The sequence below is a fragment of the Chiloscyllium plagiosum genome, unplaced genomic scaffold (assembly GCF_037043375.1).
Source record: "Chiloscyllium plagiosum isolate Xiang-an unplaced genomic scaffold, Cpla_swu_hap1 HiC_scaffold_2, whole genome shotgun sequence".
In the NCBI taxonomy this organism is placed as follows: Eukaryota; Metazoa; Chordata; class Chondrichthyes; order Orectolobiformes; family Hemiscylliidae; genus Chiloscyllium; species Chiloscyllium plagiosum.
The window spans coordinates 128,922,008-128,945,448 of NW_028270140.1; the positions used below are offsets into that span (position 1 = coordinate 128,922,008).

Here is a 23,441-nt window from a genome sequence, read left to right on the forward strand (position 1 = left end):
TGGCACCGAGACACAAGTCTCTTTGTCTGTGAATATTTTTAAAATTTGTACACTGTGGAAACAGGCCCTTTTGGCCTTGCAAGTCCACATCGACCCTCCAAAGAGTAACTCACCCAGACCCATTCCCTTATTACTCCCCCTGACTAATGCACTTAACCTACACATCCCTGAAGATTATGGGCAATTTGGCATGGTAAAAACAATGACTGCAGATGCTGGAAACCAGAGTCTAGATTAGAGTGGTGCTGGAAAAGCACAGCAGTTCAGGCAGCATCTGAGGAGCAGTAAAATCGATGTTTCGGGCAAAAGCCCTTCATCAGGAATACCAATCCACCTTATCTGCACATCTTTGGACTGTGGGAGGAAACTGGAGCACACAGAGGAAACTCATGCGGACATGGGGAAAACATGCAAATTCCACACAGACAGTCGCCAGAGACTAGAATCAAACCCGGGTCCCTGATACCGATGCAGCAGTGCTAACATTGAGCCACCATGCCACCTCCATTGGCAATATTTCTTTTCTACAGGTGTGCTTTCTTTTCTAGGGGTCAATAAGTGTATGAGAAAATGATGTTCTTTTAAAGGAAATCAATACAGGGGAAGGTACAATATACAAGTAGGGGAGGAATGTAGGAATCGAGGGAACAGGAGGTGGTCATTCATCCTCTCAAACCTGTTCTATTATTTAATGAAATCACACCTGATCTACACCACAATTCCAATGGCTCATAAAACAATACAGTCAACTGCCCCAAAATATCACATCTCAAGTAAGAACATTGGTTATTCCATCACCGTGAACCTTCCTATTTTAAGGCCAAGTATATATTATTGCAGGCTTTCTGCATGACATTTTCAAGGGCCAAATTTTAGATAGGTCTGCACTACAATTCACTTACAGTTAGGAGTCTCAATATAATAGACGACCTTGAATATATGACATTTCAAGAAATAGCACTGACTTGCATTTATTATTTAATTCCTCTTTTAATACAGTCCTAAACTTGGAATATTTCTTCTGTAACATGAAGCAGTGTAAAAGCATTTGCAGACCAAGGCTTGGAAACACACTATCCTTTATTTTCATTGAAAGTCTCACTTCTGAATTTTTCATTTCCTGAAACTGGTAGAATAGAGATTTGTATTCTGTATTAAAGTATACACTGGAGTCATAAGCTATCCCTCGCGCACACAGCTCACCATCATTATCACTGTTAGCCATGGGCTGAAGAGAACCAATACGATCTGCAGAGAAATTGAGCGATTGAATATCAAAACTAATCAATCATGCCACCAGGACTCTTCATTGAGCTGAATGCGAGAGCAGTATTTCTGACCTTGACTAAATAAACAATTGACATAACAAGAGGCCAAATCAACATCCCGCTCCCAGATTCTGATTTCTCACAGCAGCTAGTCTCAAGATCAATATAGGATTACACAAGAAATCCAACAAAGCATTTAAAAAGAAACCTCTTTACCCAGAGGGCTGATTAAACAAATATTACAGATGCAGTTAAAGCATGGGGCTAGACAAGTATCTGAGGGGGAAGAAAATTGAGGGTTCTGCTGATAGAGTTCTGGAAGGACAGGACATGGCTCAGGTGCAGCATAAACACCAGCATGACTTGTTAGTACTTACATGTTACACTATGTGCTCTACATCTAAATTTGGACTAAGAAACATTACGATGCAAAATAAGAGCTCATGATGTAAAGGGGGTAACATGTTGAGATGGATAGATTAGTTAACATGATACAAAATTAGTCATAAATAGGACATTTTCAGGTTGTCAAGACATGACAATTGGAGTGCCATTTGGATAAGTGCAAAACCTTCAATTATTTACAATTTATCAGAATGACTTGGATCATTTTTATTCATGTATGCGTGTGCGTGTTGCTAGCCAGGCCAGCATTTATTGCTCATCCTTATTTGCTCTTGTCAAGGTGGTGGCGAGCTGCTTTCTTGAACCACTGCAATCCATATGCTTTAGGTAGATTCAAAATAACTTTAGGGAGGGAAATCATGAAACCGTGGAATCGCTATAGTGTGGAAAAAGGCCATTCAGCCCATCTAGTCTATACTGACCCACTGAGGAGCCTCTCACCCCCTACCCTCTCTCCATGGGTAACCCACCTAGCCTGCACATCCCTGGACACATTGGGCAATTTAGCATGGTCAATCCACCTACCCTGCACATCTTTAAACTTTGGAAGGAAACTGGAGCACCCAGAGGAAACCACACAAACATGGAGAACATGCAAACTCCACAAACTTGCCCAAGGGTGGAATCGAACCCAGATCCCTGGCACTATGAGGCAACAGTGCCAACTACCGAACTACCGTGCTGCCAGGACTTTCTAGGACCCAACAATAATGAAGGAACGCAAAAATATTTCCAAGTCAGGATGTGGTGAGTATCTTGGAGGAAAACGTCTACGTGTTCCCAAATATCTGCTGCCTTTGTCCCTCTATATCGAAGTGGATATGGGTTTGCAAGGTGCGACAGGACTGAATATATGGTTGTTACATTTTCACAAAGATATGTAGAAAGATTCAGTGATGGAGAGTACGTAAGGAGTCTGCAAAGGTATATAAAATAGGTTAAGTGGACAACATTAGCAGATGAAGTATAATATTTAAAAAAGCAAACCCATTCATTTTGGCAGGAAGAATAGAAATGCAGCATATGATCTAAAAAAAAGATGCAGAGCACTGAGATACAGAGGGATCTAAGTATCCTCGCACACTGATCGCAAAAAAAAAGCATGGAGGTGCAACAAATGATTAACAAGTCAAATGGAACTTGGGGAATGGAATATAATTGATGTTTTACTAAAGTAATACAGGACTTTAGTAAGACCACATGTGAAGCTGTGTGCGCAATGTTGATCTCTTTCTTTAAGGAAGGATGTAAATGTATTAAAAACAATTCAGAAAAATGTGATACCTGGGATTGAAGGTTTATCTTATTAGGAAAAAGTAGACAGTGAGGGCCGAATGCAAAATTCAGAAGAATGACGCTACGACAGAAAGCAGCTGAGACCGAAATATCATATGATGTCAAGGAGGAGTTGGATGTAGCACTTGGGGCTAATGGAGGTGGTCAAAGATATGGGGGAGAAACAAGACTAGGCTGTTGAATTGGATGACCAACCATGATCATAATAAATGGGGGAAACAGGCTCAAAGGGCTGAATGGCCTTGCTCCTATGTTTCTAAATTGAAACATACATAAATCTGAGGGGATTTGAAAAGGTGTTATCACTTTTGGGACAGATAGAACAAGGGTATATGATTTAAAAATCAAGGAGTCTCCTTTTAAAAGGCACAGATGATGAGTTCTTGCCTTCAGAGGGTTGAAAGTCTCTGGACTTTCTTTCCCAGAGTATAGAGTCAACATCATTGAACACTTTTGAGGCAAAGGCAAAGAAAATTCTTAAGTCAAAAGTTATCAGGGTAACTAGGACTTGGAGTAGTGTCCACCATCAGATCAGCCATGATGTTACTGATGGCAGAGCGAGCTCTAGGGACTGAATGATCTGTACCAGCTCCTAATTTATATGTATAAAAGGACTGGGATAAAAAATATTTAGACAAGCAATATAAATTTGTAAAACTAGATTTTACATGACAATACAAGTTTAAAGCCCCTTACACAACACGATCCACTAGAAAAATAGAACATAGAACATAGAAGAATACAGCGCAGTACAGGCCCTTCGGCCCTCGATGTTGCGCCGATCCAAGCCCACCTAACCTACACTAGCCCACTATCCTCCATATGCCTATCCAATGCCTGCTTAAATGCCCATAATGAGGGAGAGTCCACCACTGCTACTGGCAGGGCATTCCATGAACTCACGACTCGCTGAGTAAAGAACCTACCCCTAACATCTGTCCTATACCTACCCCCCCTTAATTTAAAGCTATGCCCCCTTGTAATAGCTGACTCCATACGTGGAAAAAGATTCTCACTGTCGACCCTATCTAAACCCCTAATCATCTTGTAAATATCTGATGAAAGATTTTAATTTTTTTTATATCATCTTCACAAAATATCATTAGAGGGACAATATCAACCATGGACAAGTGCAACAAGTTTCATTAACAATGTGTCAAATACAAATCTGTACTACTGTACCTTCAACCTTCAAATACTATACAGAGCAACTTCAATGAGGAAGTTGAAGAAGGAATCAAGTAGTGCTTTTGGTAACCTAAGATTTCTCAAAGTGCTTTACAACCCAGAATAATCACAGGAAATGTGCCAGTTGATTTGTGCCCAAAGTCCTACAAACATCAATTAAATGACCAAATAATTTGTTTTTATTATATTGGTTGTAGGATTAACATTGGCCAGGACACCAGGTGAACTCCCCAACTCTTCTCCAAATGATAAGGTATCGCTTACATTCATAGGTAAGATTTCAGTTTAACACCCAGTGCAAAATAAAATTCTCCATTCTGCAAGCCCAGATTGCAAACTCTAGCTTCTGGGGTGGAAACAGAAACTTGATGGTACAGGAGGATCCACTTGATAAATCTTGCAGATGCTAGTTGCTTGAGCCTAGTTTCAAATGCTTTGTCGGTCGATTGAAAGTCAGAAACGTCAAGATTGCGAAGTCAGAGTGTGATGAACAGATCGGAGGTGAATGCCAAACTGAGCCTTGAGTGACTCTAACAGTGACCAACTGTCCGTAGACCCAACAACAACGAAGGAAGGAAAGTGCATGAGATGGAAACCAGTAACATCTACACACTCCCCACCTCTACATCATCTCACCTCATTTAGAAGCATTTAAAACAAATTTATTTTGATGAGGTTGGTGGACACTGCTGCTGATTTCTTTGTTCGCGGTTTAGCCCACATTTCCTAGTCTGATGAAGGGCTCATGCTCGAAACGTCAATTCTCCTGCTTCTCGGATGCTGCCTGACCTGCTCTCGACTTTGATCTCCAGCATCTGCACTTCTCACTTTCTCCTAGTTGATTTTCCAATCTAGCCTTATTTGCAAACTGCCTTGGGACTTTGTAATAGCAGATATTATTGATGCGTAGCCAGCACGAAGACAAGTCGATTTGTGGTTGAACAGGAATTCAATATCACCAAAGTGAGAGAGCAGCAGAGAAGTACAAATAGGTAAGAGCTGAGCATAGATCTGAAGCTCAATTCAGGATAAGCCATCATACACACACTGCATCCTGAAGCAGAGTGACAAAGAGATACCAAGAAGAGATGTCAATATAAAATTCAAGGCCAAAAAAATGCTGTCATAACTGAGGAACTAAAAATTCGTAAATGCCTAAACAAAACACGAAGTGCAGAAATCTGAAATAAGAACAAAGAAATGCTGAAAGTGCTAAGCAGATCTGCCAGCATCAGTGGAGTGAGGAATAAAATGAATGTTCCATAATTCATGATCCAAATTGTAAAATGTTGAGCTTCAAGGAATTAAGGCTCAGTCTTTCCAAGGAAATTATCCAGTTGCTGAAGTGGTAAGCACATGTATAGCAGACAAAAGTCAGCCATTGCAGAGGAAATTTAGCTCAGTTCGAGTTTACTCCAATCCTTTGTCTCTTCTATCCAGTAGTACTTGATATTTATATATTATAATCTTTATACTACCGTCATTATTAAACAGCAGTAGTTAAGTCTTAATTCACGCTACTTGGACAAAGTGCCTTCCAAAGAAATTTCAACTTAAGAACTAACCAGAATGGCAAGGCAAGACAGTGTTGAAACCTGAAAGGGTTCAGAAATTATTTACAATCATGTTGCCAGGGTTGGAGGGGTTCAGCTATAGGAGAGGCTGAACAGGCTGGGACTATTTACCCTGGAGCATCAGAGGCTGAAGAGTAACCTTCTAGAGGTTTATAAAATCATCAAGAGCATGGATAGGATAAATAGACAAAGTCTTTCCCTAGGGTGGGGAAGTCCAAAACTAGAGGGCATAGGTTTAAGGTGAGAGGAGAATTTAAAAGGGCAACTTATTCACCCAGAGGGATGTGTGTGTATGGAATGAGCTGCCAGAGGAAGTGGTGAAAGCTGATACAAATTACAACTTTTAAAAGGTATCTGAATGGATACATGAATAGAAGGATTTAGAAGGATATGGTCCAATGGGACTAGATTAATTTAGGGTATCTGGCTGGCATGGACGAGTTAGGCTGAAGGGTCTGGTCCCACATTGTACAGGTCTGACTCAAGGCTCCATTCCATACAGTGAATATCTCAGCCAGGCTGTGGAAAGATGCCATGCTACAAAAGACGTTGTACGAAAAGGGGCCACAATATATTGGCAGATAGGATCAAGAAAAATCTCAGAGGCTTTTTATAAATATATCTAAGACCAGAGAAAGAATGGGACATATTAGAAACCAAAGGGGCAACCTGTGCGTGAGGTGAATACTTTTCATCCATATTCACTGAGGAGAAAGACATTGTAGCCAGGTATTTCAGCTGGAATGGTGAGGTTCTAAAAGTATGTTAGGATGAATAAGGAGGAGGAGTTATTAAATGTTTTAGTGTGCATAAATCCCCAGGGTCTGACGAGATCTATCCCAGGCTGCTATGGAAGACAAGGGAGGAGATTTCTGGGTCCCTAACAGAGCTATTTAATATTTCACTGGCCACAGGTGAAGAGCCAGAAGACTGAAAGATAGCTAATGTGGTTCCTTTGTTCAAGGAGTACGCATGGATAGGCTGTATGACTTGATGACCCTACAAAGATTGGACACTCAACTACTTAACAGCAGGGAGTCAACAGAATTACTAGCTCAATCATTTTCAGGTAGTTACAATCACCTAAAAGATGTGATAAGACTTAGAGAGAAAGGACAAACTTAATCGCAACTAAACTCCTTTAAGGTCAAGAGTTCCAGGATTTTGATTCAGTGACAACAAACGAAGTGATATATTTCCAAACGATGAGTTGCTTGGAGGCAGCACATTCCAATGTGTCTGCTTTCCTTGTCCTTCTGGATAGTAGTCGTGCTTTTGGAAGATGCTGTTGAAGGAACCATGGCAAGTTGCTATAGTGCATATTCTATGTGGTGCACTCCACTGCCAATGCACATCAGAGGTGGAATGTGTCATTTTGCTTCATCCTTGGCTTTGCATTCTAATCTTCATGGAATCACAAACCTAAACCTATAAAGCAGAAGCATGCGGAATGTTCCTTTAATTCAAACACAACAATTCCCAAGTGTCTTATTATTCTTATCCTGTCATCAAGTCCATATCCAGGTTAGCCTGAAGCTGTTGGTGACATGGTTAAGCACAGCTCTATTCATGGAATAGATAAGAAAGGCGCACAGTAGCCACAGTAAATCCACAGTACAAGGAAGAGGTTCTATTAACATTGAGGTCCTGTTTCAGAAGAGCTCTTCCACTCGTTTCCATGGGTATTCCTTGCTTTTCTGTGTACAGACTAGGATAGGATGCAGCTGCTAACTGATGGCTCACACAGCTGGCACTAAGTAATAGACTGTGGGTAAAGAGACCAAGCTGGACAGAACTAAGAAAGGAAACTAAATACACAGGAGCAAAAAGAAAGTAAGAATAAGTTGACTGGAGTTACAATAATTGCTGCATCCTTCAGATGTTTCCTCTCCTGCAGCTAGAAATTCCAAAGTACATAAAAAGGTTTATCCTATGTGATAAATGTATTTAGTATAAAACTTCTGTAATTTGGATTTTTAAAACAGATGCATATGGATTTTGGTCAGTCATTTAGAACACATACATTTAGCTATGATGGTTTATTTTCATCTTTTGTGCAATAAATCTGTTTATGAAAAAAATCATTGTAGCCTCATAATAGTGTGTTTCAATTACTAACCATCATGATACACAATGTAAAAATTACACTTCTCAAGTTATCAAATCAACTTTCATTCCAGGATCTAACTTTTCCAATCTTACCATCAGCTGGAATCATAACATTTGGATGAGATAGTCTGTTTGAATGGCAGTCTGACCCGGTTTCTTTGAAGGGGTTCTTTTATTCGCATTTTTTTGTCACCCTGTCTTATACTCCGAGCACAAAGGGAGACAATTCAGCCCAACATGCTCCTGCACCAAGCTGTTGCTTTTAGTTTCACATCCACGCTCTTTGCCTCCAAGACGTTCAACCTCAGGTAGTTACCCAACTCCCCTGTAAAATCACGTATGGAGTCAGCTTTCTTCAGGTAGGACATTCCAGACCCTAACAACTCTCAGTGGGAAGAGAAATCTTCATCCCCCTCAAGAACTCTCTTCTGGTTCAACACATGACTTTCCCCCCAACACAGCACACAACTTATGCGCGTTTTGACAAAGATTTTAGACGAGTTTTTCTTTAGTAAGTCACTCTTCCAAAATGCAACCTAGTGAGAATAACAATACAAAAATATTTTGGCATAACATTTTTAAAAAAAAAAGAACTGCAGATGCTGGAGATCTGGAACCAGGAAAAAAAAATTTACTGTGTTGCACACTTCTCCATTTCAAGCCTTTTACTTTACTTCATATAACAAAGTATATGAGGTTTGGTTAAAAACAGAATTCTCAAGTGTTTAAAAAGGTAAGAATATTTGAAAAGATAAAAACATGAAATTAGATGAAAGACAAGGAAATACTTAAATATTTCCTTCAAAATGTCCTTATATGGGTGTGGAACTAAATAGTTAGCTTCTGTAATATTCTACTATTTTATCAAATATATTACAGAATTCTATTGTTTTAAGTGTTATTTAGCTATCTTAAACTTTGAGCGGTTTAGATTAGACTAGATTAGGTTCCCTACAGTGTGGAAACAGGCCCTTCGGCCCAACAAGTCTATACCGACCCTCCGAAGAGTAACCCACCCAGGTACGTTTCCCTGACTAATGCACCTAACACTATGGGCAATTTAGCATGGCCATTTAACTTGCATCTTTGGACTGTGGGAGGAAACCGGAGCACCAGGAGGAAACCCACGCAAACACTGGGAGAATGTGCAAACTCCACAGAGACCCCAATGCAACCTTCCTTTTCCTAGTGCTGCAATTTGTAAGGCTACAGAACACATAGGAGTAGGAGGAAGCCATCCAATACAGTGTGTCCATTCACCATCCAGTGAGATCATGGCTGATCTGATAATCCACAACTCCACTTTTCCCCATAATCCTTGCCTTTTTACTGATTAGAAAATCTTAACATCTCAGCATCTACAACCCTCTGCAGGAAAGAATGCCCCAAAATCATTTCTATCCAAGAGAAGAAATTTCTCCTCATCTCCATCTTAAATGTCTCGGTCTTAAACCTCCTTATTCTGAGATTATGGCCTCTGATCCTAGATTTTCCCAGAAGGGTAAACTGCCTTTCTGAATCTGTGGCAGCTTTCTAATTCTCTGGGTCTTTTCCAATATCTAAGGATTCTTGGAAGATTATCACTGGAGCTATTTCTTTTAACATCCTTTTATGGGATGCATTTCATCAGACTTTCGCCCCTATCAGTTTCCCCAGCATTTTTCTCTGCTGACAGTTATTGTATTTATTTTCTCTTCTCCTTTTAACATTAAAAATTCAGTAATTTTGAAATGCTATTCGTATCTTCAACTGTGAAGACTGATGCAAAGTATTTATTAAACTCTTCTCCCATTTCCTGGTTGCTAATCATAGCAATCTGTGTCAATCAAGAACTCTAGTTTCATTCTCTCATGCCACTGACTCCTAATGTTTAAATAAACATTTGCTGGCTAGACTTTAGTCACATGACAGAATAAGGGATAATGACAATTAGCACAGTTGCATGAATGACTACAGAAAAACAGCTGTTTTCATTCACTCACACAAACTTAACTAACGCATTAGATTTCTTCGAGTTCCAAAGTCATCATATCAGATTATAAACTAACTGTTTCTTTCTCCCTCCATCGATGCTGCTACACTTGCTGAGTTTCGCCCACACTAATTTATATTTCTTTCTTCTGCTTGGCTTGTAACAGTTCAGCATTTTAATGATTTTAAAATCAATTATCAAGATCTCCATCAAAATAGTTTAGTCTAATACCACAGGACACAAAGTGACAGAGCATCAGACCACAGATACAGAAGCAGAATTAGACCATTTGGCCCATCAGGTCTGCTCTGCCGTTCAAACATGGCTAATACGTTTCTCAACCCCATTCACTTGCCTTCTCCCTATAGCACTTGATCCCCTTGCTAACTAAAAACCTGTCTATATCTGTCTTAAACATACTCAATGACTTAGCCCCCACAGTCTGTTGCGGCAATGAATTCCACAGAATAACTATCCCCTGGGTGAGGAAATGCCTTCTCATCTCAGTTCTGAAGAACTGTCCCTTCACTCTGAGGCTGTGCCCTCAGATCCTAGCCGCTCCTATTAGTGGAAACATCTTCTCCACAACTACTTTATCCTATCAGTATTCTGTAAGTTACAAACAGATCTCTCCTCATCCTTCTAAACTCCATCGAGTAAACAATAGACAATAGGTGCAAGAGTAGGCCATTCTGCCTTTCAAGCCTGCACCACCATTCAATATGATCATGGCTGATCATCCTTAATCAGTATCCTGTTCCTGCCTTATCTCCATAATCCTTGATTCCACTATCCTTGAGAGCTCTATCCAACTCTTTCTTAAATGAATCCAGAGACTGGGCCTCCACTGCCCTCTAGGGCACAGCATTCCACACAGCCACCATTCTCTGGGTGAAGAAGTTTCTCTTCATCTCTGTCCTAAATGGTCTACCCCGTATTTTTAAGCTGTGCCCTCTGGTTCGGCACTCACCCATCAGCGGAAACATGTTTCCTGCCTCCAGAGTGTCCAAACCTTTAATAATCTTATATGTCTCAATCAGATCCCCTCTCAGTCTTCTAAACTCAAGGGTATACAAGCCCAGTCGCTCCAGTCTTTCAGTGTAAGGTAGTCCCGCCAAACCAGGAATTGACCTCGTGAACCTACGCTGCACTCTCTCAATAGCCAGAATGTGTTTCCTCAAATTTGGAGGCCAGAACTGCACACAGTACTCCAGGTGTGGTCTCACCAGGGCCCTGTACAGCTGCAGAAGAACCTCTTTGCTTCTATACTCAATTCCTCTTGTTATGAAGGCCAGTACAGACCCAGAGTCCTCAACAGCTCCTGTCAAGCTCTTCACCCTAGGATCATTTTCATAAAGTTCAACAGGACCCCCTCCATAGCCAGCACATGCTTCTAGTAGATATGAGGCACAATCCGCTCATAATATTCCAAATGCTGTCTGACCAAAGCCTTACACACAGTCTCAAAGATGCTTGTATTGTAGCCCTGTCAAATAAATGCTAACTTTGCATTTGCTCAAATGAAAAGTGCTGGGGAAACTGATAGGGATAAAGTTTAATAAATCCCCTGGATTCAATGCAAAGCACATATCTAAAGAAACTCTTGAAATCTACTTTTATATTACTAGCTGGCTCACCCTCATTTCATCTTCTGCACCCCATCCTCTACACCACCCCATCTCAACCCCATTCTGGCATTGGCTGCCCTTCTCATAGTAGCTCTTTTACCTGTTGTGCCTGAAGTTCTATTCTTGAACCTTTCTGTACTCTTCATTTTATTACTTGCTCTGGCAACTTTAATAACCTCTGCTGAGACTTCTCTTTGCCCTTTAATTTTTTCATAATTTTCTATGCAACTTTACCCATCCCCCTATCTATTTGCCAAGCCAGCACAAAAAAAACTTCATGTTTTGTAGATGGGTTATCACTTTTCTGTCCACCAATTCTTACAGACACCTCATGAAATCAAAATATTCCAAACAACAGAGTTGTAACAAGAAGGAAAATGCTCACTTTGGGAATTGTTCAATTCACATTATACAAAGTCCTGACTCCCACCCAAATTAGAAAAGCAGTGATCTGTACTTTATCCAGCACTTATTTCTCATGACCTTTGCTAACTTAGTTGAACTGTTTTGAGGTTTCTTCAAAACATTACTGGGGAACACCCAAGAGATAAATCAAACAACAGCACAAATGAAGCAGGTCACAATCTGTATCAAGTGCATGATTCGATGACTACAAGTGGGAAACCTTCAAAATGATCGAAAAGGACTTAAAGACAAACTTCCTGTAGTAACTGTGATTAGCCTCATATGACAATATGTAACCTAAAAAGAACACATCACCTTAAAACAGAGCAGCTCAATGGCAGACAGCTTCACTCCAAGCAATGCTTTGGCAACCATTAGAAGGGGAACATGAAGGAATTACTACTCCCTAACAAATTAGGTAAAATCAGTGCAACGCAATGACCGTGAACTCAGAAAAGATTCAGGAAATCTTCAATAAAATAATAGTGTAATATTGTAAAAACAAACTGGGGAAATTAACCAAAATGTTATATTCCTTGTGATCATGCAGACAGTAAATCACAACATATTTTAAAACGGCAAGATTTAGGAATCTTTCCACTTCAGTGTTGTGGTGGTGATGGTTGATTTTTTTTGGGTCAGGGTTAATAGGTGCCGGTGGGAAAGCTCCACCCCAAAAAAGGTTCTGCCGCCACTGTCGATTTCCCCCCATTACTGCTCCAAGCCCCTGAATTCTTTGAGGCAAGTGTGGATTGTGCGTATTCCCAATGTAAAAAGACAATTAAAGCAGAGACCAGAATATAAATAGATAAGAACGAGAAGAAAATTACAAAATGAAAATGAATTAATCTTTATGATACTGTAAACATAAATAACAAGTCCACGGATGGTGAATGAACAAAATTACAAAAGAAATATATGTCTGAAGTGGTCCAGGTTAAAAAAATGAAGAATAAGCAATGACAACAAATGAAGCCCAGGGTCCTAAGGCATAGGTACACAGCCTCTTAAAAAGAAACACTATTTATAGGAATGTACTACAAGGAATCGTATGATTAAGCTTCATGACGGTCAGGATAATTATTTCAGTCTCTTTAGTTAGTTATATACACTTTTTCCAGGTGGAAGTAAAAAGGGTGGCATAAATCACAAACTTCATCAATTTAGTGAGAAGAGCCAAATATTGTGGATGCTGCAGATCTGGAATAGAAACAAAAAGTGCTGGAGAAACTCAGATCTGGTAGCATGTGTGGGAAAAGAAACAGATAACCTTTCAAGTCCAACATGACGTTCTTTGTAATATTTTCAGTCCAGAAGTTCTCCTTGGACAGGAAATGTTAATACTATTTTCTTTGCCATAGGGAGGGAGTGATAATGTCTCTAGACTAGTAATCCAAAAGTCCAGATTTATTTCCTAGGGACATAGGTTAGATTCCCGCCTTGGCAATCAGTAACATTTGACCTCATGAAAAGCTAGCCAGATTAGGGTAAGAGAAAGTGAGGACTGCAGATGCTGGTGATCAGAGCTTAAAAATGTGTTGCTAGAAAAGCGCAGCAGGTCAGGCAGCAACAAAGGAGAAGGAGAATCGACATTCTTCAGGATTAGGGTAAGATTAGAGTAACATTAGGGCCAATCAAGGACAGTACTGGAAAGTTGTGCGTGGAGTCAGAGGAGATAGGAGAAGTGCAAAATGAATATTTTTCATTAGTATTCACACTGGAAGACAATATTGTTGTGGAGAATACGGAGATACTGGCTACTAGACTAGATGGGATTGAGGATCACAAGGAGGTGGTGTTAGAAATTCTGCAAAGTGTGAAAATAGATAATTAGCCTGGTCCAGATGGGATTTATCCTAGGATTCTCTGGGAAGCCAGGTAGGAGATTGCCAAGCCTTTGGCTTGGATTTTTATGCCTTCACTGTCCACAGAAATAGTGCCAGAGAATAGGAGGAGAGCAAATGTTGGCCCCTTGTTCAAGAAAGGGAGTAGACCAGTGAGCCTAACTTCAGTTGTGGGTAAAGTGTTGGAAAAGGTTATAAGAGATAGGAATTATCATCATCTAGAGAGGAGTAAGTTGATTAGGGATAGTCAACACTGTCTTGTGAAGGGTTGGTTGCGGCTTACAAACCTTAGAGTTCTTTGGAAAGGTGACCAAACAGGTGGATGAGGGTAGAGCCGTTGATGTGGTGTATATGGATTTCAGTAAGGCATTTAATAAAGCTCCCTGTAGTAGGTTACTGCACAAATTACAGAGGATGAGATTGAGGGCAATTTAGCAGTTTGGGTCAGAAATTGGCTAGCTGAAAGACGACAACGGGTGGTGGTTGATGGGAAATGTTCATCCTGAAGTTCAGTTACTAGTGGTGTACCGCAAAGATCTGTTTTGGGACCATTACTGTTTGTCATTTTTATAAATGACCTTTATGAGGGCGTAGAAGGATGGATTAGTAAATTTACGGACAACACGAAGGTCGATACAGCTGTAGATAGTGCTGCAGGATGTTGTTGGTAACAGAGGGACATGCGAGAGATCCCGGACGAGACCACCAGGCACAGTGGCTCAGTGGTAAACGCTGCTGCCTCACAGCGCCAGAGACCCGGGTTCAATTCCCGCCTCAGGCAATTGTCTGTGTGGAGTTTGCACATTCTCCCTGTGTCTGTGTGGGTTTCCTCCGGGTGCTCTGGTTTCCTCCCACAGTCCAAAAATATGTGCAGGTTAGGTGAATTGGCCATGCTAAATTGCCCATAGTGTTAAGTGAAGAGGTAAATGGGAGGGGAATGGGTCGGAGTGGGTTGGCCTTCGGAGGTTCGGTGTGGACTTGTTGGGCCGAAGGGCCTGTTTCCACACTGTAAGTAATCTAAGTCATCTAAAAAAAATGTAGATAAGCTGCAGAGCTGGGCTGAGAGGTGGCAAATGGAGTTTAAGGCAGAGAAGTGCGAGGTGATTCACTTTGGAAGGAGTAACATAAATACAGAACACTTGGCGAACGGTAAGATTCTTGGTGGTGTAGATGAGCAGAGAGATCTCTATGTCCATGTACAAAGTTGCCACCCAGGTTGATAGGGCTGTTAAGAAAGCGTACAGTGTGTTCGCTTTTATTAATAGAGGGATCAAGTTTCAGAACCATGAGGTCATGCTGCAGCTGTACAAAACTCTGGTGCGGCCGCATTTGGAGTATTGCGTACCGTTCCAGCATCACATTATAGGAAGGATGTGGAAGCTTTGGAAAGGGTTCAAAGGAGATGTACAAAGATGTTGGGGATGGAGGGGAGGTCTTACGAGGTAAGGTTGAGGGACTTTAGGCTGTTTTCGTTAGAGAGAAGAAGAAGGTTAAAAGGTGACTTAATTGAGACTTACAAGATGATCAGAGGATTAGATAGGGTGGACAGTGACAGCCTTTTTCCTCAAATGGTGATGGCTAGCACGCAGGGGCATAGCTTCAAATTGAAGGGTGATAGATATAGGACAGGTGTCAGAGGTGATTTCTTTACTCAGTAGTAGGGGCGTGGAACGCACTACCTACAACAGTAGGTAGACTCACCAATATTATGGACATTTAAATGATCATTGGGCAGGCATTTGGACGAGAATGGAAGTGTAAGTTAAATGGGCGTGAGATTGTTGCACCGCCCTGTGAAACCATCGAGGGCTGAAAGGCCTGTACTGCGCTGTAAATGTTCTAATGCCAAGCATGTAACGAGGGTCGTTAAAATTTTTATGGCTTACCAACACTCTTACCTGGACTAGCCTACAAGTCTCTCCATAACCACAGCCATGTAGCCGCCTCTTAAATGCCTTTGCCATGATCTAGAAAGCCACTCAATTGCATAAATCACTACCAAATCTTCTAAACAAAAAGGAATGACACCCTACAGACCATGGTATCCATCTCAGCACAGGAAAAGACAAAAGTAAACAGCCTGTTGCCCCTGCAATGTCATCCTTGCCAACTTTTTGGATATTGTGTCAATTTTGGGAGAGCTATTTCACAAATTACTCCGACACACACTCAGAATCACACTTTACAGATACAATTCATGAGTATGTCCTTTCCAGCAGAATTAGAGGCACAATTCTACATTAATGGCAAGGGGTTGCCCTGGAAGTACTCAATATTGACTCAGTGACAGAAGTCACAACATGGGAAAATCTTTCAAGATGCATAATCAAAAAACAATTCGACCAAGCCAAAAGCAGCCCAGAAGTGACTTAAAGCATGGATAAATAGGTGGGTGTATTGAAGGAAGAAATGTGCAGAGGCAAGACAGACTAGGGTCTAGATAGCTGAACACTAAGCCATTCACATGAGGTATGAATGAGGCTGCTGTAAAAGGCCAGAATTGAAAGCAGCAGAATTATCAGAGGATTGAAGGTTACAGATAGGCAAGATAATAAATGGATCGTAACAGAAGAATGAACTGGTATACTGCAAGGTACCCTTGAGTTGCAGTGACAGATATTACTTTCTAAAGGATCATAATGAAAAAAGAAATATTTTTCATACATTAATAAACATCTAAAGTATTATGTGCACACGTTTTAACAGAAATGTTTGTTAATTCTCTGTTTGAGGGTGCCATTAAAATCATTTAGATTAGATCATCATCTTAACCAGCACATGAACAATCTTTTTCGACACGGAAAACATTCGACAGTCATCTTTTTGTGAACAAAAGTAATGCTCAATAAATGAATCACACCTAATTCAATATCGTTGAGGTGGTTAACCTGAGCCAAGGTATGACCAATAGAATTACTTGTAGAGTAGCTAACCCACAGAGGAGATTAAACAGAAATTCTGCTCTAATGGGTGAAGACTTAATTGGAATCAGTTACAATATCACATCCAGTCCAACTGTTTACACTGTGAAAGCTCAAATAAACCAGTTGGGATCATGACCAAAAGTAACAAAATGTGCCATGTAACCATAATTCTGCGAAGAACAGACTTGCACCAGGTTGAGAAGGAACAAAAAAATGACTAACGTCATTAAATATAAATCGCGCATCCCAAACCAAACTTTTACCTTGTATTTGCTGCCTTGAGGTCACAAAAGTGAGTGAGTACAGTCCGGACCACATCATTGCAAACTAATTTAACTGTGTCAATATTACTGAGTCGAATGCGCAATTGCTTTGTCATTTCCCAGAAATCTTCTGAGAGCATATGGTACAGATGTCCTTCATCTTTGCTGATCTTCACATACCAGGAAAGGATGTAATCCCTGTAGCTGTAGTCAAAAACTGAAAGACAAAATGATACAAGCTGTGAGATTTTCCTGAATCTTGGACAGGCAATGCAGAGCTTCTTAAAAATCTCAAGTAATACATTTCATTGGAAAAGGTATTAAGTGGCCAGGTAAAAGATTAAATGACTCCACAAGCATGTTTTCATCCAAAAATGGGATTTAAGTCTAGCCTGGAAGGAAAAACTGAAAACCTCTCCCAGATACACAGCTGAAAATGGCCCGAGAGAGCCTGGTCAGCGTGTTGTTCCTGTACTCAAATCCTCTTGCAACAACAAGGTCAACGTACCATCTGGATTCCTAATTGATTGCCACAACTATATGTTAGCTTTCAAGGTCTTGTCAAAAGGGAGCCAAGTATTCTTCTTTACATAAAAATATCTTTCACCATTTAAGAAATACGCTGCAACTCTGATCCTCCTACCAAAATGCATAACTTCACACTTTTCCAGATTATATTCCATCTGCCTACTCACTCAGTTTGTCCAAATCCCCTTGAAGCCTCTTTGCACATCCTTGACAAATCACATTCCTACCTAGTTTTATATCATCTGCAAATTTGGAAATATTACATTTGATCATCATATCCAAGTCATTGACATAAATTGCGAAGCGCTGCCCAAACAGTGGTCCTTTGACATTGACATAGATTGCGACGCGCTGCCCAAACAGCCTGCCAACTTGAGAATGATGAGCTAATTTATTCCTACACGCTTATTGTCTTTTCATTATTCAATGCTCAATCCACATCAGCATATTATCCACTATTGCACGTCCTTTATATTTGGTTACTAACCTCTTGTGGGGGTTCCTACTGAAAGCCTTCTACAAAACCAACAGCCTCTTTCCCATATTTTCCTCCTTTGCGTTGTTTTTTGAAATCTCTCTTTGATCAAGATTCTGGTAGCTTTTAAAGCTGTAAGTAACTTTGCAATCTATTTATACAAAGTAAAATAGCCATTCCAAGCACAGCAACCTCAATAAAGCACATCATCCAGAAGGTCCCCACAAAATAGAATCTGATCTGATCAACATCACACACAGACACAGTAAGGAATGTATTCAATTTACGAGGAATTCACATTAAATAAGTTAAACCCAAGGTAATTAACTACTATGTACTTCATATCCTAGGAGGTTAAACATCAGCATGTGGCCATGCACAATGTATGCCTTAACTAGCCAACAAAATCCAACCATGCCCTGCCTTGGACCAGAGTAGAGACCTCATTGGTTGTGATTTGCAAAGGGTTAGTAAGGTTGGTTTTTCAGTTGGACACAGCATGCAAAAAGTAGGAAATTGGAGAAGACAGCACCCCTGCTAACAGAGTCAGTATTCCACCATGAATCAGCCAAGTACACTGCTTGTTAAGTGACACTTCTGCATATTGTTTTGATAACTTAATACATTGGAGAATCTAATCTAAACACATGATTTTGGTAAGGTCTAGAGTCTGACAATTAATAGAGTAATAGAAGAGTAATAGAGATATACAGCATGGAAACAGATGTTAAACTGGAATTCAGAATCAGTAATAAGAACGACCTCGAAACTAGAGGTCATGTACTGAACACATAGGCTGTTCTGTCAGTAATGACTGTTAAGCTGTGGTCTTGATTCATGTATATAGTCTGACATTGGAGACTAATTTAAGTCATTGCTCTTATCAAGCTGCAGCTATTAGCCTGTAACTGCTGTTCATCAGGATTGTCATGCAGCACATGATATCCAGGGGAAAAACAAACCCTTTCTACCACAGACAATGGACACATGCATACTCATCTTTAACACCCTTTCATAGTGTCCATTCAAGCTTCATACAGTGACTTTAACAAAATTGACAGCTATTTATTTTAAACTTATACAAATGTAAGCATAAGTAGATTCTCCCTATGAACTCCTAGATTATGTCACCCCTCCAAAAACTTGGTGTTTGCTCTCCAGTTCCTTTGGCCCACTATCGGTGCCTAGGTCCTAAGTTGTGGAATTCTCTTCCTGTCTCTGTCCACCTCTTTATCTCATTTTCCTCTTTTGAGATGTTCTTTGAAACCTCTCTCCACAGTCAAGTTTCTGATAGCCTAGCAGAGTTTCTTCTGATGTGGCAAATCTGGAGCAGTTCAGCAAGGTGAATACAGTGAACACAGAAGCAGTAATAAGCCATTCAGCCTAACAAGCCTGCTCCATCATTAAATATAGTAATAGATGATCGATTGCTTCAATGCATTTTACTTGCACTAACTCCATAGCCTTTTATGCCCATTGGTAATTAGAAATCTATCAATCTCTATTTTAAACAGATTAAAAGACTGAGCTTCCAAAGCCCTCTAAGGGGGCTTAGAGAATTCCAACCATTCACAGTCCCCTGTGTAAAAGCAAAGACTGTGGGATGGAAGGATTTGAGGATGAGGACCAAAGTCACTCCAGGCTAAGGATTTTAAATTTCATCAAAAGCCACAAAGCCAGTACAGATTCATAATGACCAGTGGCTTAAAGCAGGAGTAACATTTTGAGCAGTGACATTTTGGATGAGTTGGAGTTTGACATAAATTATCTAAGAGTTTCAATGCCTCAGCAAGGCAAGTACAGTAAGCATAGCAAATTCTCATTATCCACAGGGACAGGGAATCAGAGCTCCTGTGGATAACACAAAAACACAGATAGCACTACAAAAGGACTGTTCAATCTGTCAGGCCATGCCAATTAGGAAAATGAAAATTGAATCTGGGGCCAACTTCACGTGCACGCGGATTCACTATGCACTGAAAAGCTACTGAAAGAGAAAGTATGAGAGAATGAGGAAATTTGTCAAGATATAAATCCTGCTCTAACGCCCAAGAAATTAAGTTTCTGAGCTATCAAACCACAGTGACTGTGATGAAAGTCAAACTTGACTAATTAAATCAATGGAGAGATATTGAACAGGAGTACATTTTTAAACAATTTTTGGGTTTATTGCCCTTTTACAAAAATCTTATGCATGCGAAGACTCTGATGGAAAGAGTTGGATACTATAACAAGGCAAGTACCCAAGGCCCTCACTCCTCTAAAATTCCACCGTCTCAGCTTTCCACCCTCTTTAGATGAAGAGTGCAGCCTGAATGGCAGGGGTTGCATGCTTAATCAGTATAACCTTTTCTCGTTTCTTGTTACAAATTAAGAGCAGTGAGATGCACTCTGGGACAGCACAATGGGTAGCACTGCTGCCTCACAGCACCAGGAACCCAGGTTCTATTCCACCTTCAGGTGACTGTCTGTATGGAGTTTGCACATTTTGTGTGTCTCTGTGGCTTCTTCTGGACGGTCCGGTTTCTTTTCAGTCTAAAGGTGTGCAGGTTAGGTGGAGTGGCCATACTAAATTGCCCCATAGCATCTAGAATATGCAGACTAGGTTAATTAACATGGGAAATGCAGGGTGACAGGGCTAGGGTAGTGCTGAATTTGGATGGGATGCTCTTCGAAGGGTCAGTGTGGACTCTATGGGCTGAATGATCTGCTTTCCCACTGTAGAGATTCTATGAGGAGGAGCAACTCCAAGAGGTTGAGACAGATATAGGTCTGGACCTCTGCTTCCCTATGGACCATGAAGTGGTGCATGTGCAGAACTAGAAACCTAAATCCCACTCCTCTTATCTGCAAATAAACCTGTGCTCAGGATCCTCATTCTTCAAACTCCTCAAATAACCTGAGTTTATCCAGTCTCTCTTCACAGTTAAACTGTTCTATTTCAGGCAGTATCCTGGTGAATCTTCTGTGCCCTCTCCAGTGCAGTCGCACCCTTCCTGTAATGGCAACCAGAACAGCACACAGTACGCCAGTTGTGGCCAAACCAAAGCTTCATACAGCTCAAACATAACCTCCTTCTCTTATAATTATTACCACAAATTGGATAAAGGCAAAGGCAGATAAAGTGTCCCATGTGCCGCCTTAACCAATCTGTCCACCTGTTTTGCACCTTCAGGGACCTAAGGACAAGTACCCCAATATCCTTCTGAGCTTCCAATGTCCTACCAGTCATTAAGTACTCCTTTGTCTTTTTACTTCTTCCAAAGTGCATCATCTCAATTTTCCTGCAATATATTGCATCTATCATGTTTCTGCCCACTTGCTTAATCTAACTATATCCCTTTGTAAACTCTGTCTACATATGAATATGTCTGCATATGAATCATATGAATATGAATATATGATTATAAATACTTAGGCCGCTGCACTGATCCCTGTGGTACACCACTGTTAGGTACAGATTGCCATTCTGAAAAATTCACCCCTTATCCCAAATCTCTCTTTTGTACTAGCTAGCCAATCTTCGATACATGCTGATAAATGATCTCCAACACCTTGGACACTTATGAAGTATTGAATGTGTGCCAACGGTCTCAAAATCCAAGTATATTATATCCACTCCTCCCCCTTTATCAATCCCGCATTTAACCACACCAAAGAATGAGATTAAATTTGCCAAGCATGAAGCCATGCTGTCTCAGCCTGATTGTAGTATTTATTTCGAAGTGCTCAATATACATCTTTCGTTAATAGTAACATTTTCCCAATAACAGACATTAAGCTAACTAGCTTAATATTATCTGTTATTGGTCTCCTATTTTCAATAGAGGTATTACATTGGCAGTTTTCCAATCCTCTGGGACATTTCCAGATTATTGGAAGTTTACTACCACTACATCTACTGTCTCTCTAGGTATGTCCTTTAGTATCCCAAGGTGCATCCCATCAAGTCCAGTGTACTTACTGTCTTTCACTCCATTAGTTTCCCTAGCACTTGGTGTCTTACAATAGTTATTTCCACTCCTCCTTTTTCCCCTTGATTATTTCCTAATTCTGGAATGCTAATATTGTCTTCTACTGTGAAGACTGATGCAATTTATTCAGCCACTCTGCTCTTTTCTGGTTTCCCATTATCATTTCTCCAGCCTCATTCTCTAAAGTGCCTATGTTCACCTTGACATCTTTTTTTTTTACAGATTTAAAGATGTTCTTGCTGTCTATACTGATGTTATTCCAGATTTAAACTCAAAGTCTAAAAAGATTGATAAACATTACAAACAGAACCCCAAGATTGATTTCTTCATTTTTTTAAATTAGAAATTCTTCAGAATTGTCGAGATTGCTGAAGAAAATAAGCATAGCACACAAAGACAAAACTGCAGAATTACATTTTGTCAAACAGCAGAATGAAAACAAATATAAAAGACATAAATAATTCAAATTTAATCTTATGCTTTGCATTAGCTGAAATATTATGATTTTGCAAAGTAACTGAAAAATATGAAGGTAATATTGTTCAAGGAATTAGTAGATGGAAATGTATTGCTGGAAAAGCGCAGCAGGTCAGGCAGCATCTAGGGAACAGGAGAATCGACGTTTCGGGCATTAGCACTTCTTCAAGGAATTAGTAGCCAATCTTCAAATGCACAGACTTCAGTACAGCAAATATTTACATCAGTTAAGTAGTTATGAAATGTTATGGGGATTTCAGGCTTATGATCCATTTATGGTGAATAATGGTAGGCACAGGACAAGTAATGTTAGGAAGACAAGACTTGGGAGGATCCAAGATGGTGGTGATCTAGAAAGATCACGTTGCAGAGCTCCATACCACATCGCAAATGGGACGAAATCCTAACCCAGCCTACCCGGATCACTACGATATCCTGGGACTCTAGAAAGGTCATGGAGTCCCAGAAAAACGTTAGAGAACAACTTAGCTCAGTTTTCGATGTCCAAGGATGCCGAAGGAGGGAGCAAGTATGTCAGAGGCCGGGCCAGGGGCCCAGCTTGCAGGATGCTTGGTCTTTATTTTCGACCAGCTCCTCGTAAAGTAGGAACCTTGTGAGATGTTGGGGAAGGAGCTAGAGGAGAAGCTGGCCCCCATCTCTATCAGGCTGCAGAAGCATGAACAGCAGCTAGGAGACCTGGAGAAAAGGACGGATGAGGTAGAACACAGGGTCACAGTGGTGGAAGCTGATACCAATTCATCCAACAATAGGATCCAGGCCCTGGAGACTCAGGTCCGTAATTTGCCTGACCAAGTTGATGACCTCAAGACCAGGGGCTGGAAAAAAAAAAGTATTTGGATCGTCAGTCTGTCAGAGGGTAAGGAAGGTGAGTAACCAGTGGGATTTATTGAGGACTGCTTGCCGAAATTCCTTGACTTGGAGGCTGGAATGGGAGGATTAAAGATTGAGAGGGCTCACCAGATCATGGCACAGAGGTCAGGTCTGGACCAACATTGTCATCACATCTTGGTGCGATTTCATCACCGCTGAGATAAGGAGAGAATAGTGGCAGCTTCCAGAATCCAGGGGAAAGATCCGAAGGCCCTAGTTT

The 23,441-nt window shown here is 40.6% G+C and overlaps 1 protein-coding gene across 2 annotated transcripts in view; it reads right to left on the reverse strand.

Annotated features, from left to right (window-relative positions):
- Positions 1-23,441, reverse strand: part of snx25 (sorting nexin 25) — a 230,848-nt gene that overhangs the window by 136,195 nt on the left and 71,212 nt on the right. For both annotated transcript variants that reach the window (XM_043705938.2, XM_043705929.2), the window contains exon 4: positions 16,877-17,093. In XM_043705938.2, the coding sequence (XP_043561873.1) occupies positions 16,877-17,093 (217 nt within the window). The remainder of the gene's footprint in view (positions 1-16,876; positions 17,094-23,441) is intronic.